The sequence below is a fragment of the Mus musculus genome, chromosome 2 (genome assembly GCF_000001635.26).
Source record: "Mus musculus strain C57BL/6J chromosome 2, GRCm38.p6 C57BL/6J".
NCBI classification, from domain to species: domain Eukaryota; kingdom Metazoa; phylum Chordata; class Mammalia; order Rodentia; family Muridae; genus Mus; species Mus musculus.
The window spans coordinates 103751591-103766879 of NC_000068.7; the positions used below are offsets into that span (position 1 = coordinate 103751591).

At 43.2% G+C, this 15289-nt stretch overlaps 2 protein-coding genes across 7 annotated transcripts in view; both read right to left on the bottom strand.

Annotated features, from left to right (window-relative positions):
* The window catches only part of Nat10 (N-acetyltransferase 10), a 41697-nt gene extending 30333 nt beyond the window's left edge, over positions 1–11364 (bottom strand). For 2 of the 3 annotated variants that reach the window (XR_374547.4, XM_006500455.4), the window contains exons 1-5: positions 9459–11364; positions 6081–6203; positions 5579–5670; positions 2469–2640; positions 990–1112 (exon numbers count right to left, since the gene is read on the bottom strand). Coding sequence is in view for 2 of the 3 variants with exons in the window: in XM_006500455.4 (XP_006500518.1) it covers positions 990–1112; positions 2469–2640; positions 5579–5670; positions 6081–6188 (495 nt within the window). In the remaining variant the exon portion in view is untranslated. The remainder of the gene's footprint in view (positions 1–989; positions 1113–2468; positions 2641–5578; positions 5671–6080; positions 6204–9458) is intronic. The other variant, NM_153126.3, reaches the window with a different exon arrangement.
* The window catches only part of Caprin1 (cell cycle associated protein 1), a 34725-nt gene continuing 30790 nt past the window's right edge, over positions 11355–15289 (bottom strand). For 3 of the 4 annotated variants that reach the window (NM_016739.3, NM_001111290.1, NM_001111289.1), the window contains one exon: positions 11355–15273. In NM_016739.3, the coding sequence (NP_058019.2) occupies positions 15209–15273 (65 nt within the window). In that variant the 3' untranslated portion in view covers positions 11355–15208. The remainder of the gene's footprint in view (positions 15274–15289) is intronic. The other variant, XM_030251880.1, reaches the window with a different exon arrangement.

Consider the following 15289-nt stretch of genomic DNA (forward strand, 5'->3'; position numbering starts at 1 on the left):
TGTGAGCAAGCCCCGAGTTAAAGGCTTTTATAAGAGTTGCCTAGGTCATGGTGTCTCCTCACAGCAATACAACAGTGACTAAGACAATGATGGAAGTGAAGGAGTGACAGATGGAACTGCCTAGTCTTAAAAGGGTATGGTGACCCACCACTGTGGCCCATACCTGTAACCTTACGACTTGAAAAAGGAAAGATAAAGAGTTGAAGGTCATTCCCATGCAGAGATTCCTGGGAAGCACATTCCAGTAGGAGCAGCCAATGCAAAGGTCCTGGGGTAATGGTGCCAGCCATGCCTGAAGGTATCAGAGCGGCTTTAGCAGCAAGGAGCGTGGGTGTGGGAATGACAGAAGGCAGCCTCAGGATCTGAAGAGTCCACCTCGCCAGGAACACTGCTCATCAGATGCCAGGGCCGATGCAGCCCATGCCTGAGCCACGAGGCCTTGGGGATGGAAGACTGACCTGGCAGTCCCTATGGAGCTGGTGGGTCCGTAGAGCCCCACTTCTTACTGTCTTGTTTGGGAAGGGCACTACCTACCTCTCTTCATGTTTAAATTCTTCCAGCTTTAAAGTAGAACTAGAAGTTATTTGTTTTCCCTCAGAAGATGAGGGCCAGTAAGGAAATCTGCACACAGTTCCTATAAATAACACACAAACTCAGTCCCAGGCTTGTGGTGGTACACACCTACAATTCTAGCACTGAGGGGGCTAGGACCTGGGGAGCAAGAGTTCAAAGCCACCAGCCCTGGCTGTAAAGTAAGGTCCTGCACCACAAAACAAACACAGGACGGCTGCATGGCATCTCCCCCTCACCAGCGTGGAGCTGTAGCTGCCTGAAAGCAACCATGGCTCTCAGAAGCTCCTCCTCACACGTGGGGAGGATCCGTCTGTGGTGATGGGGACTTTCTGCCATGCAGACCACACACTGAAGGTGCTCACTCGCTCCAGCCAAAGCAGCTGGCTTTGTGTTAGGGTTGAGACGCTTGCTCTTACCATAGTCATCGTGTACAGCTGCTTAAGCGAGTTCATGGTCCGCAGGAGGATGACCACCAGTCCACCACCTTCTACTGTTTCTACAGTTCTGGCCAACAAGTTCGGAGTTAACGCTTCAAAATCCTACAAGGAATCAGACCTCAGAAAGGCTTGTGACACCAGCAGCACCTCCAGGCTGCCCGACCAGAGACAGCGGGACAGCAACCAGAGAGCATCAGAGCACAAGCCCAGCCTGCACCCCTCACACCTGCCCACCAGCAAACATGGGGACCACAGGGAGCAGCCCGTCCACCCCTGGGATGCAAGAAGCTCGGGTACTGTAATCAAGAAATGAATTAGATGTGAAGCAAGTCTTCTACATGTCACTGATCCGAATGCAATCTCAGAAGCATCTTACTTGCCTTTTCTGGGCATTTCTTTTTTTTTTTTTTTTTTTTTTTCCCATTTTTTATTAGGTACTTAGCTCATTTACATTTCCAATGCTATACCAAAAGTCCCCCATACCCACCCTTTTCTGGGCATTTCTATACAACCTGAAAAAACTAAACTGTACATCATGGGGCAATGGTGCCCAAAGGCACCAGCATCGGAATGACTGGTAAGAACTGGTACAGGACACCGAGGCCAAATGTTCTTTCCAGCTCCCGAGGTGTGCTAGAAGTCAGCCAGTGGAGCTACTTGCTAGAGATGCAGAAAGAAAAACTAAAAAATCCTTTTCTTGAGGCCCAGTCTCATTTTTAACTTACAATTTGTGAGATATGTTTTCTAATTTACACAGTTATGGTCCAGTACATGTGTGAATATAACAAGTACATTTAAGAATGTATGAATTTGTGCAGACATCTTGTCATTTTGGGGTGGGGTGAAGTGAAAGGAATGTCACAGATATCAAATAAAGTCAGATATCATATAACATCCACCAGAACTGAGAAACATGTTTGATTAAGTTGTCTGACAAGAAAATAAGTATCAGAGGGGAATTTCACCAAGCTGTACTGAGGAAAGTATATGGTTCTTGAAAACCAGAATGGGGGTCACTTATCTATTTAGAAGAGGGTAAGAGCGGATACGGAGGTCACAGCTATATAATTGCCACCATGGCTCACAGGCTGGGAGTCTTAGTTCCAGCAAGGACTAGGACTCTATGGTGACTCCCAAGTCCACAGTGCTTGTGGAATATAGTTAGGTTTGATGAAGGCTAGGCTGGTCTCGAACAATTCTCCTGTGTCAGTATCCCAAGGCACACAGCACTGGCCCAGACCTTACTATGTCAGGCATGGTGGGCAGGAGCCTGTGCTGGGGCAGTCCTCTACTTTCTGCCATCTCTAGTCAAGTGCAGGAAAAATCGTTTCTATCTAGGGTGAGTAACCCAGTTTTCTTTTCAAAGCGGCCAAGTCTTCCTGATAGTGCTTGGGGTGGGGTGCTTCCAAGTGTCTGCTGCCCTCACTGTAGTCACTCTGTAGGGAAGGGGACACCCACCTGGAGGACACACATGCCGAAAGTATTGCCCAGAATCTTGTGGGTTTCATTGTAGTAGCAGTAGCGAATGTTTGTGGCTGCTACAAAAAGCTCAAAGGGGTCATCTTGCTTTAAGTTCAAGGTCCCACTCTTTATTTTCTTCTGTAGCTGCCGCATCCTCTTCTTCCGGTGACTGTAATACCATCATCCCAAGAAAGGCAATTAACAGGGGCAGAAGAAGCACAGTGATCCTCAGCCCTGCAGAGCTAGTGGGAACTTAGAAGGGGGTGTGTGACAGTGGCTGTCTCCTTCCCTTTAAGGACTAAGGAAAGTGGAGTTAAGAAGACAGGCTTTGCCAGCATGGCAACCTGAGTCTAAACCCTTAGTCCCCTTAAAAAGGGGGAAAGAACCCCACGAACTGTCCTTTGACCTACACCTGCACACAACTGCACACAATCACACACACACACACACACACACACACGTGAACTACTCACTATTGGCTGTGACTTCAGCAGACCACTTTAAAGATGGGAAACAGGGGCAGGGCTACAAGTGAAGCTTAAAACTAAACTTAGATGCCTCATTACCTAAAGTCTGGAACCAAAGATCCCACTACTGTGCTGCTCCCCAAAGGGCTAGGGAAGCAGGGCTGCTGGCAGGCTACAATACTCATGGTTCCTAGTCATGAGTACATCCCCTCGGCACTAACTGAAGAAAAGTGAACCACTGTTTCCAAATGTAATAGCTAGAACTGAGGCACTCCTCTGTGGGCCTCTACTTCCTGTGTGAACTGAGGCCACAGACGCTTGCTTCTGGCTCCTCCCTTAAGTCCTTTTTCCTTCAAGGTGGAGGTGTGAAAATCAAGGCTTGGGGCAGGCAGGGAGAAGAGGTATAGATAGATTTCCCCACCCTCCTGCAGGTTTTGAGACAGTGTCTCGACTCTATGCCACCCAAACTTGTCAAACCTCTCATCCCAGGCTCCTGCGTGCCTGAACTGTATTACACACAAGAGTCACTACCATGAAGACTGTGGCCACAGAACAATTTTAAAAAGATGAAACCAGGAGGGCTAAACTTGAAAGAAAATCTCTTCCCAGAATACCAAGAGTTATCTGACCCCACACAATCTCATAAGTACCAAGCCAAAAACCAGAGTCAAGGTGCCTCAAACAAAATTCTAACCCACCTAGCTGATCTGACAATCAATCTTCTGAAAACGCATGGAGGGCCTGAAAGATGGTCCAATAACTAAGAGCAGCCATGCTCGTGTGGAGGGGCATGAGAGAGAGGAAGCAAAGAAACAATTCCAGAAGGTTGTCATCTGTCTTCCACACACATGGGGTGACACTGCATGCCCATACTCACAAATACCTCTATCTTCCTCTCCCTTCCCCCTACACACACTCACATACACAATACACTTTTAAAAGAAAAAATAGGGTCAGGAAGTTGTAGTGCAGTCTTTAATCCCAGCACTTAGGAGGTAGAGGCAGGTACATCTTGAGTTCAAAGCCAGCCTAATCTACAGAGTAAGTTCCAGGACAGCCAGAACTACCCAGAAAACCCCTGTCGATAGATAGATAGATAGATAGATAGATTAGATTAGATTAGATTAGATTAGATTAGATTGATAGAAAAATAGATAATGAAAGAAACCATCTAATAAGACAGACTTAGTGCCCTGACAGGGAAAGAAAAGGTCGTCGTCAGTCCCACTACATTAGAACAAGTGTGACTGAAAGGTGCTGGAGACAACTTTAGGGAAACAGACACGGAAACAAGTGACCTCAGCAGTTGAAGTCAGGGCGGAAACGGCAGCCTCAGCACAGGAGCCAGCGGGGAGACTTGGCACAGCACAGGCCAAATGAGCGAGATGAGGCCCATCAGGAGAACATTAGGTACGAGGCAGCTAGGGGAGGGAGTGGACTGAGTAACTGCACAGGAGTCATGAAAGAAGGTTCCCAGAGCAGTCCACAGAGTGGATTATCTGCCAAGGAGTACTGTCCACCTCATCTCAAACTCCTTCAGAGTTAGAGGTTTCTGCATGACTGCGACTAACTATATTAATATGTGATGCCCCATTTGGGAACATCTATGCACAAGAATTTTGGGAGAAAGCCTGACTTTTATATGGTTGGCCTTACACATAAAACTCAGTATGTTTCTGCCAGAGAGACAGGGGAAAAAAAGAGCTAGTGAGCTAGTTCACCATGTGGAAGCACAGAGCAGATCTGCAGAGATGAGAGGTGACCAAGAAACAGATGCACTCTGGCTCCCGACCACCTACCCTGGAGCAGAGCTGAAACCTTAACTCCTTCGGCCCTCATTTATCCTTTATATTATCAAGCATTCGCACGGTACCTATAGGTGTTTGCTCTGGAGTCCTCCTGCAAACTTCTCCAAGATTTATGTGCCTGCATCTGTGCCTATGCGAGCACACGCGCACAGGCACACATTTATGGAGCCTGGAGCATGCATGTGCAGGACGTGCATTTATCAAGTCCGAGAGTACTGGACTCCTTGGAACTCGAACTGCAGGCTATCTGCAGGCAGCCCGGCTTAAGGTGTGGCGGTTGGGATTGCACAGCAAGTACTTTTTAATCACTGAACCATCTCTCCAGCCCTGCCAACAGAAGTCTTGACCATTATAGCTTCAGAAAATAAGAGGCTAGCTATATAACTCAGTAGTAAGGCAGACATGATGTCTGTACTGTGGTCAATAACCAGAACCACAAACCAAAAGGGGGGGGGGGGGGGGAAGAGAGGAAAATAGGAAAGGGGAGAGAGGGAGACAGGGGGGGGGAGAGAGAGAGAGAGAGAGAGAGAGAGAGAGAGAGGTAAACAATCACCAACTGTCTAGTACTGGTGAACTGGTGTAAGAAGCTCTCTAAAGAGGAGAAAGGGAGAAACGCTGTTCCTGGAGGGATCAAATCTCCAGGGGTGTCTATGAGCTCAAGGTCAGCATGATCTCAGAAGCAGAAGCCAGACAGGAAAGGGGTGGCTACGAAGTACAAAGGCTTCCGAGGGTAAACAGTGGTCTGAAAGAAGACGCAATTCTCAAGCACAGCCAAGGGATTTAACTAAGTATGCACTGAAAGGTGGATGTGACATCCAAAGCCCAAGCTTACCTGCTAAATCCCAGCTCTTTCTTATAACACCACAGGACTGAGGGCCGAGCCTTCACAGTTGCCTTGGACAACATATGATGAAGAATAACCACCTGACAAGAAGGACAAAAAAAAAAAAAAAATCACAAAACCTAAGAGTCAAAGACAACATAAGGACTGCCAGGCCAAGACCTCATTTGAAGCATAGAAACTAACCTGCAAGGACACCACCTAAGGTCACTGTCATAACCAAACGGAAACTAGAAGCTAGGTCACATACACTCAGCCTTGAGGCCAAGCCATTATTTCAGGGTTCTAAAGATACTGGCTCGTCTACTCATGAATCTAAATATACAGAATTTACCATTTCCAAGTACTGAACATACGTCCCCACTATATATTCCACCAGCAAAGAGGTTACAATGACTCTGCGCACTGAAACCCTACAAGGCCGAGCTAACTAGCCAACTCATTGGGACAGGGCACAAAACAACTGAGGAAGCATTTAGCAGGTCTGTCTTACCTGATCTTTTCCTCGATCCCCAACTACAACAAAAAGAGACCTCTGCCGCTCAGCTACGCCATTCTCAATGAGAATTCGAATTCGGTTATCCACCTTCTTCCGATTCATGATGAAAAGCTATCACTAACACAGAAATAAAGGAGATACAGATGAACCAAATACTAGAAAGGTTTCTGTATTACATCCAAGTAAGTGGCACTGGCTGGCTGCCCTATGTGGGAGCTGTGCTGGCATGTTTATAAACCTAATTACAAAAATTACAAAATCTGAATCTTCAAACACCACCACAGGAAAGACATAGATCTGTTTTATAATCTGCAGACTAGAGAGGTGACGTGTTCTGAAGCAGGAAGGTCAACAGAAAAGTGTACTTAGTATCTCCATCAAGGAGTTTAAGAAAAATTAGGAGAGGCACAAGCAGAATGACTTCAGTGAGTTGGAGGCCAGCCTGGCGTACCTAGTGAGTTCCAGGACAGCCAGGGCTACAGAGAGAGACCTTGTCTCGTTCTCGAAGAAAAAAAGAAAAAGAAAATCAGAACAACATAGTAAAATTAAGTAAATAAAACTAAGAATGATTAAAACATATAATGGTATCTCTATAGACCCCAAAGAGTAGGAAGATAAGAGACTTTAACAGAGTTTGATGTATCCCAGGCTGGCCTTGAACTCATTATATAGCCAAGATGACCCTAAACTTCGGATCCTCCACTTCCCAAGTACTAGGATTACAGGGAACTGCTCAAATTACAGGTGTATATCACCACAACAAGGTTTTATGCTATTCTGGGAATCAAACTTAGGGCCTTATGCATGCTAGGCAAGCAAGCAGTTTACCATCTGAGTAACATTCCAGACCCTGTAAATACCATTTTGTATACATACACAACACATGGGGGGGGGGGGCTTAAAAAAAGTAATTTCTGAATAGTGATTTTTATTTTGACTTTTGTCTTTTATGGTTTGGTTTCCGTAAAATTCAAATGTGTGGTTAAAGGGCTCAGCAGGGAAAGGTTCTTGTTGCCAAGCCTAAGGACCTGAATTTGATCCTCAGAATCCACATGGCAAAAGGAAAGACTTGCCAGGCAGTGGCCGTATACACAAGCAGACCCTTCCCAGGACGGGGATCCCTAAAAGTTCTTCTCTGGGGCTGAAGAGATGGCTCAGTGGTTAAGAGCACTGACTGCTCTTCCAGAGGTCCTGAGTTCAAATTCCAGCAACCATATGGTGGCTCACAACCACTCATAATGAGATCTGCCCCGCCCTCTTCTGGTGTGTCTGAAGTCAGCTACAGTGTTCTTACATAAAAATAATAAATAAATCTTAAAAAAAAAAAAAAAAAGCCAGGCGTGGTGGCGCACACCTTTAATCCCAGCACTTGGGAGGCAGAGGCAGGTGGATTTCTGAGTTCGAGGCCAGCCTGGTCTACAGAGTGAGTTCCAGGACAGCCAGGGCTGAGAAACCCTGTCTCAAAAAACCAAACCCCCCCCCCCAAAAAAAAAGAAGAAGTTCTTCTCTGACCCCACACAACACACACAATTAAAACATAGTAATAATAATAATAAAAGCTTAAATTCATATGTTACGTATAAAATGAGAGAAAACAAATATTTCTGATTCAATGTGTTTCTTTGGGTGAGAAGCCACACTAACGGCTCTATACAGGTGATTTTAAAAAGTACCATATGGGTTATTGGGTGTACAGTAGTACAATATTTGCCTAGCTGGGGACCTAAACTCAATTCCTCCAGCATTTAATAAAATATAAATGTTATCAAATTACCTATAACAAATAGGCCCCCCCCCCCAAAAAAATTAAGACAATCAATCACACTCCCCCGGTATTAGAGTGTCAGGCTATGTGTGATTTTAAAATTCAGGAACCTGTTGTGCTTTAAACAAAACCTCCTTCCCTAAACATAGGCTTTAACAGGTCTTAACACAAAACAGTATCACAATAAATGGCGCCTGTTTAGAAGGGGAAAGCAGTAAAAAAAAAATCTAGTATCCCAGGCTGGAGAGATGGCTCAGCACTGACTGCTCTTCCTAAGGTCCTGAGTTCAAATCCCAGCAACCACATGGTGGCTCACAGCCATCCTTAATGAGATCTGACACCCTCTTCTGGTGCGTCAGAAGACAACTACAGTGTGTTTAGATATAATAAATAAATAAGTCTTAAAAGAAAAAAAAATCTAGTATCCCAAGGCACTGATGTAACAAATAGACTTTACACTGGGATCTACCCAAGTCCAAAGCAACTCAGTTTGTAAGCTTTATGTTGCCAGCCACATAAACACCTACAAAAAATGAATGGGTACCTAATGTTAACGAGTCCAGCTTAATTGTTAAAAGTCTTATCTTGTCAGGCAGTGGTGGCCCACGCCTTTAATCCCAGCACTTGGGAGGCAGAAGCAGGCGGATTTCTGAGTTAGAGGCCAGACTGGTCTACAGAGTGAGTTCCAGGACAGCCAGGGCTATACAGAGAAACCCTGTCTTGGGGGGGGGGGGGGGGGGGAGTCTTATTTTTTGTTATAATAGGAGAGTCTTAGAATTAACAGGTAAGGCCCCTGAGTACAAGCTTTAATTCTAAAAAGTACTTTTAAAAGTAGATGAAATACAACTACACACAAAACTAATGTAAAATTAATGGCCAGAGTGAGGGATCTGATAACGATCTAAAATTACTGGTTCCAAGAAACGTTTAATACATAAGGAAAGCATTATTGGAAAGAGAAAATAAGATGAATCGTATTGGGTTTTGTTGTTGTTGTTGTTTGCTTTGTTTTGTTTTTTCAAACAGTCTCACTATGCAGACCAGACTGGCCTCGAGCTCCAAAAAATACTCCAGGCTCCACCTTCCAAGCGCTGGAATTAACGGTATACGCCACCACAACCTGATCGACAAGTCATTTTCATTCGGCTGTATCCATTCTTGTACACACAGCACCGGGTACTAAGCATCACGAGGTGCACTGTCAAATGTCCTGACTGAGACAGCTAAATAGTGCAAATAAACTGGCATACTGCAGTATTTAAGAGCAGAATATCTGGGACTAAACCGCGTTAGTTCAAAGCCTACCACTGCTACGAGGAGCCGAGTTTCTCAGAAAATAGTTTTGACACCAACCCATTCTCTCAAAGAGAGAGAAGAAGCCCGAGTGTGGGAAGGAGCCACACTCCCGGAAAGCGCTCGAGAAGCCAGCCCCGCATGTCAGAGTATCCCGGACCAGGAACGTCTGTCTGTAGGGCAGTCCAGGCGAAGAGTCCGAAGATACAGGCACCAGCCGGTACAGAAGCTTCCGTACTCGAGCCAGCCCTACCGGCCAGTGAAAGACCCAAACGCACATCTCAACATCCGACCCAGTCCCTTGCAAAGAGTACCTGCGCCCTGCTCCGGCCGACACCAGGCAGCTGCACAACGGAAGCACGTGAAGACACCGAGTTGCTACCCAGGCTGACCAATCTGCTGGAGAAAATTCTACACAGCTGAGCTACGCCGGGGCCGCCGCTGCACGTGAATCCGCTTAAGTGGCAGACAGCACGTGGGCAAGTGCTCAGAAGGGAGGGGACCACTACAGCTATGGGACCTTCCATGGCTTCGACGCTTAGTGATGACGTAAGAACACGCCGCGGATCTCCGCTACGCTTGCGCACTAACTCCCGGCCGCCATTTCGCCATTTGCTGCGGGTAACCTGGCTATGACAGGCGGAAGTAATCGTTTAGATATCCGGGTGTCTCGCATTTGCCGTTGCCACTGGTACAGGAACTCGTCCACTGTTGCTATGTTGAAAAAAACCTCTATAGCAGGGTTGTACAAGGCAATAGCTGTTGCTAGCGTAGGTGTTGTTTTATCGACCTCCCTACTTTTATATGAAACTAGCCCAGTAATTGTTTAATTCATCTTACTTGAACCTCCATCCGGCAGCAGTCTGAGAATGTCTGTAGACTTTGTACCAACGATCGTGGCCGCGGTACTCTGCAGGCTTTTCTTACTCATGCCAAGTGTACTAAAAGCCCAACATTGGGTCTCAAAGCTCATCCAACCACATCCACAAGGATACCCGTAAGTATGTCTGCTTTCCTTTTAGCATGAGCCACGTGAAATCGGTTTATCCTATATTTTTGGGCACAAGTTCTGTTATCTAAAACGAATTCCTTCCCCAAATTTACGCACCAACTTCAATATCAATCTAAATTTCAATGGACTTTAAAGACTTCATGATGCCTAGCCATATTGTTTTAAGTCACCAATACAGCCCTAGACTTAATACTAAGGTTCTAAATGCACTTAAGAAAATAAAACTACCAGTACTTTGTTATAATGGGCAGACAAGTCCTATAAGGTGGTGGTGACACAAGCAAAACACAAAACTTAGAAATAATGACCCTTGTGAGTACTCGACTTTTTTTTTTTTAAAGGAACCAATATAGGAAGAGGACAAAAATGGGCAAATAAGGCTAGTCGATTCTGCTTAAGTAGCCCAGATATGGTATTTCCGTTGTAATGAAAACAAAAAACTGGAATTTTGGGAACAGAGATGATGGCTATGATTACCTTAGTCACTGCAAAATCTGAAACCACCAGGTCAGGATGCAAACGGGGGCAACTGCCATAAGATAGTCAAGATTTAGAATGATAAAGTAGTAGGGCAGGGGAAGGGTAGCCAGTGCTAGATGGCTGAGCTGTCTATGCTGTGGAAGCATGTGATTTTACTGAAGAATATAAAGACAACAAAGACAGCTTCCAACTTACTGCCAACTGCCCCTATCAAGTAGTTGGACTGAAAATAGTTGATGTAGAATATTCTCAGTGTAGAATATCAAATGTGCTTGAGAAGATGGGTATGGGAATGGAACTGCACACCTGCAGGTTTAGAGGGTTTTGGAGACAATTCTCTTCCTCCACCTTTGTCCCAGGAGTCAAAACTCTGGTCTGGGTTGACTTCAAGTGATGATAGCTGCAGAGCCATTTCACTGGCCATTTAATATTCAAGCACTTTAGTGTGACTTTTGAATTTGAGGGGCTTGGGACTTAGGTATTTATAGACAAAGTAACTATAAAGAATTAATATTCAGAACAGCTAGGCTGGATTTGGCCACCTGGATTAAGTAAAACCAGAGATGAAACCATCCTTGAAGGCACAAGATACTCCGTGGTGACAGGGAATCTGAAATCCTTTCACCACTTCCAACTTACACCTCAATTTCTGCTGAAGAATGATGCACTTTCTGGATTACATTTGCCCATAAACTTTTGTTCTAAACACTGCAGTGAAGATCTTTTAAATGGCAGTTTTATTAGATGACCCACTATTCTGGCCACCCCCCCCCCAAAAAAAAACAATACACACCATTTTAAAACCTTCAATAGCTTCCAAATGTTGAGACAAAAACTAAACATGGAAGAAAACTGCCCTATCCAGTTTCCCCAGACAGATCTTGCTAATGCTTAAACAAAACAGGAGTCACTGGAATACAGGTCTCTTGACTCTTTTATCCAGTTTGCCACTCCTCACTCATCCTTATGTCAGCTGAATTATCTTTCAATCAAGTCTTTCCAGATCATACCGACTAAGTCATATATTTATCATTAACCACACAGTTGAACCATGCCACTTACTACACACATCTGGGGTCACTCCAGTGTCTTGAGGGGTAATTTTTTCACCACTGAATAGTTAACACTGGCCATAATGCCAAGCAAGAGATACCCAAATGTGCTAATAAATTTCAGGTTGTCTCGCTAAAGAGATATAGTATTTAGAGGAAATTAAGACTTACAAATAAATATACCAAAACCTGACTTTAAGTTTTAAGTACATCAGGGATACTGCTATTTTCAATGCCAACGGTGAAGGATCAAGGCTATGCAGGAAACTGCTCAAGCTTCACAACAGACTATTAATGTACAGTGCTAACATACAGTAGTCTAGCTTTGTTCTTAAAAAGACCAGACCCAGAATTGTTTCTTCTCTCTTCAAGGAGCACTTAAGGAGTTTTCCTTAGGGTGTATGCAACTCACAGGCTTTGCTATAAACAATCACATTTTCATATAATTTAATCTAATGAAATATACAACAGTTTCTAAGTTTTTCCAGAATGTATATAAATTCAAAATAGTAAAGGCAAAGCTTAATTTACTTTTTCTGTTAACTTATACTCGATAAAACTAAAGTACTTAATAGCTCAAGTCGGATGGATGCAGGTTGAGAGCTTAAGGTTGAAATGAAGGGTATGATCAGCCTAAGCTACAATACCCTATTTCCTTAAGTAGATGAAAATTTAACAAAACAAATTGCCTGGCACATATATGAAGCTGCTTAACTACATTCTGCACTTAGAAACTGGTTGTCTGCCAAGCACCTTAGTGAATGAACCTGAGAATAAGCATGCATCTCCATGTCTCCTTGAAGTCTCTATACAATAGCATATATATGAATACATATAGAGACAAAAGAACTATAGAAGTTAATTTACTACAATCATTGGAAGGTCATGTTTTTAATATCAAGATACAATGATCAAAAGAGGAGAAAGGATGAAAAAAAATCATCTTTTTAGGAATATTAAGGCCCTGGTAATAAAATGGCCCTAAGCAAAAAGTCATCAATGGCATGCTACCTGGGGGAGGGGGGGGCATTATACACGTGGTATCTAAACATACTGTGAATTGTGCATGTACAAAAGATTTTATAGTCTTACTACACTAAGAGACATGTAGGACCATCAGTTCCCTGTACTCTGGTAAAATACACACTTGACCAAACAAAAGGTCTTCTGCCTCTAGACAAGCATTTGCATATTATAGAAGATACTGAGTAACAAAGACTCAGATCTTAAGGAAAAGACTTTAGCAGTTCTCTGTCCAGTGAGGTTGCTTTTAAAACAGTCTTGAATGCAGACGTTAAAACTCACTAGAACTGCAATGGTAGAATGACAGCTAATGATATGTTGCTGTTGAAAGGAATAAGCAACTTAAAAAATAAACAAGTCAAACTACAAACAACTTTTACACCTTCTGCCCTACACTTTGGGTAGAAGCCCGAAACGTGAGACATTCCCTGAATTCACTTCAGAACTCAAATTCAATACTAAACTTATTTTCTTCAATTTTGCTTTCTTACTATCATAAAATTATATTCTACACACGTAACACACCATCTAGGGATTATCCAATAAACCACAAACATTTTATCCATCCCAATAAAATACAATTAACATATGGTTGTGGTACATCCCAGGTAGTTGTCTTTTAAAGCACACAAGTGTAGGTGCTGGCAAAATAGTCTTGGCAAAAGTAAACAGATAACCCTTCCAATATGATGTACCATAACCACACATGAGAAAAGTCAAGAACTTATTTTATTTATTTTAAAATAAACATTGAAGCTTCCCCATTATCCACCACCCTACAAAACTTTTGAATGTGGAATGTTCAACAGCCTCAGCAGTTTTAGTAGGCTACAAAACCAGCAAAAACTCCAGTTGTCTAATGATGAATATCTGAGAATTGTTTTGAGTAGCTGATACCGGCTTGGAAAAAAAAAAAAAAAGTTTACAAAAGGCTAAAAGTAAAATTTAATTTCTGTACAGAAAATAACATTAACTTAGCCTTTGTGTTACCAAGTGGAATTATTTCTCCATGACATAAAATGGAATGGGACAAGCAGCATTCAGTTCATAGGCACGCAGAGCTAGTGCTCAAACTGCTAGCACAAATTCCAACACAGAACATATGGCTAAGTCACTGCTAACCTTTCCATCTCCAAACTGTCTACTCTCTATGCACCTAAGGCAAAGAATCAACACTTTGAACATAAGTGTCTCCTTGAGGAAAGGAGAGAATTCAAACAGGGTTAAATTTGACAAAAGATAAATGAAAATACTTCAGAAACAGCTACTAGACATAACCAAAGGCTGTGACACTAGCAATGCATGGGTTGAATTACTTTAGCTGCTAGCTGTTGAACACCAGTGTTTCAAGATACAACTTTTAGAAACATGTTTTTATTTGTTTTGCCATCAGAACTGAAACTACTGCCTGTCATTTCCCTAAAACAGGGAAATGAATCTAAAACACATACCGGTGCTTTTCTAAAGATAGCAATTTAAAAGGGTGGTAGCAGCAGGCATTTGATATCTTTTTCTTTAAGAACTTTCAGGCTGCAGGAGAAAACATGTGACCAAAAGTGTTATGATTATCCATCCATTAGCGATTTCCATCAGTACCTATTACCAATTTGAGTAACAATACAGCAAGATCCAAGGATTAGTGATGACAATGCAATTATGGTGAGGAATGACAAACAGGACCAATCCCCATGTAAGTCATTGTTCAGAGAAACTGTTAAGTGTTCCAAAGGTATCTAAATAGTTCACATTGAGCACAGCAGCAGCCCATCCAGATTATCCCCCATATTTGATGCATATTTTCCAGAAGAGCCAATCAAAGCCTGATTTGCAATTTGGCTTTGTCTTACACAGTATCCACTACTAAAGAGCAATTTACATGTGTTTTAATCACAGTCGTTTGGCCAGAAGACTAGTGAGTGCTATGTCAAGGCTGGTAGCCAGCCTCACTTGTGTGAGTAAGGACCCATGCATAATTTGGTATGCTTTTAATCTGTCGGTGCTCCAATTTAATGGGAAAGCTATGAAATGCAGTTTTGCTAAACCACACTCCACTCCTTCCATCTTCCTTTCAAAGAAAATGCTTTAACTTTGTCAATTACCACTGAATAGTTCTAGGGCTGATTGTAGATTTTATCCAAGGTCAAAAATTCAATCTTGCATTTTTTTTCCAAGCCACTTCAACTAACTATGGAGATATTATCACCCCATAAGTATATAATGTTTTACTCCTAAGCAAGGGTGAGGAATCTGAGTATTGTATTGTGTGCAAGGCTCAAGATGACGCTTAGGACAGAACATGCAGAATAAAAATAGTTTCCTTCCATATCCAGGTAATGTAAAGCTGACAATTGCAGTCCTGTCTTTATGGGATGAAAACAGTCCCTTTACAATAAGTTTCCTGAAAGGGAGAACAAATAGATAATAACTCTTCTGGTAACATATTATGGTACACTGGCCAGTGTGTTTTTGGCGATTAAACATAATCCTGTGTATCACATTAATTCACTTGCTGAGTGTTCATTTGCGGCATCCCTCTGTTGGGTCTTGGGGGCCCTCCACGACCTAGAAGACAAAAATG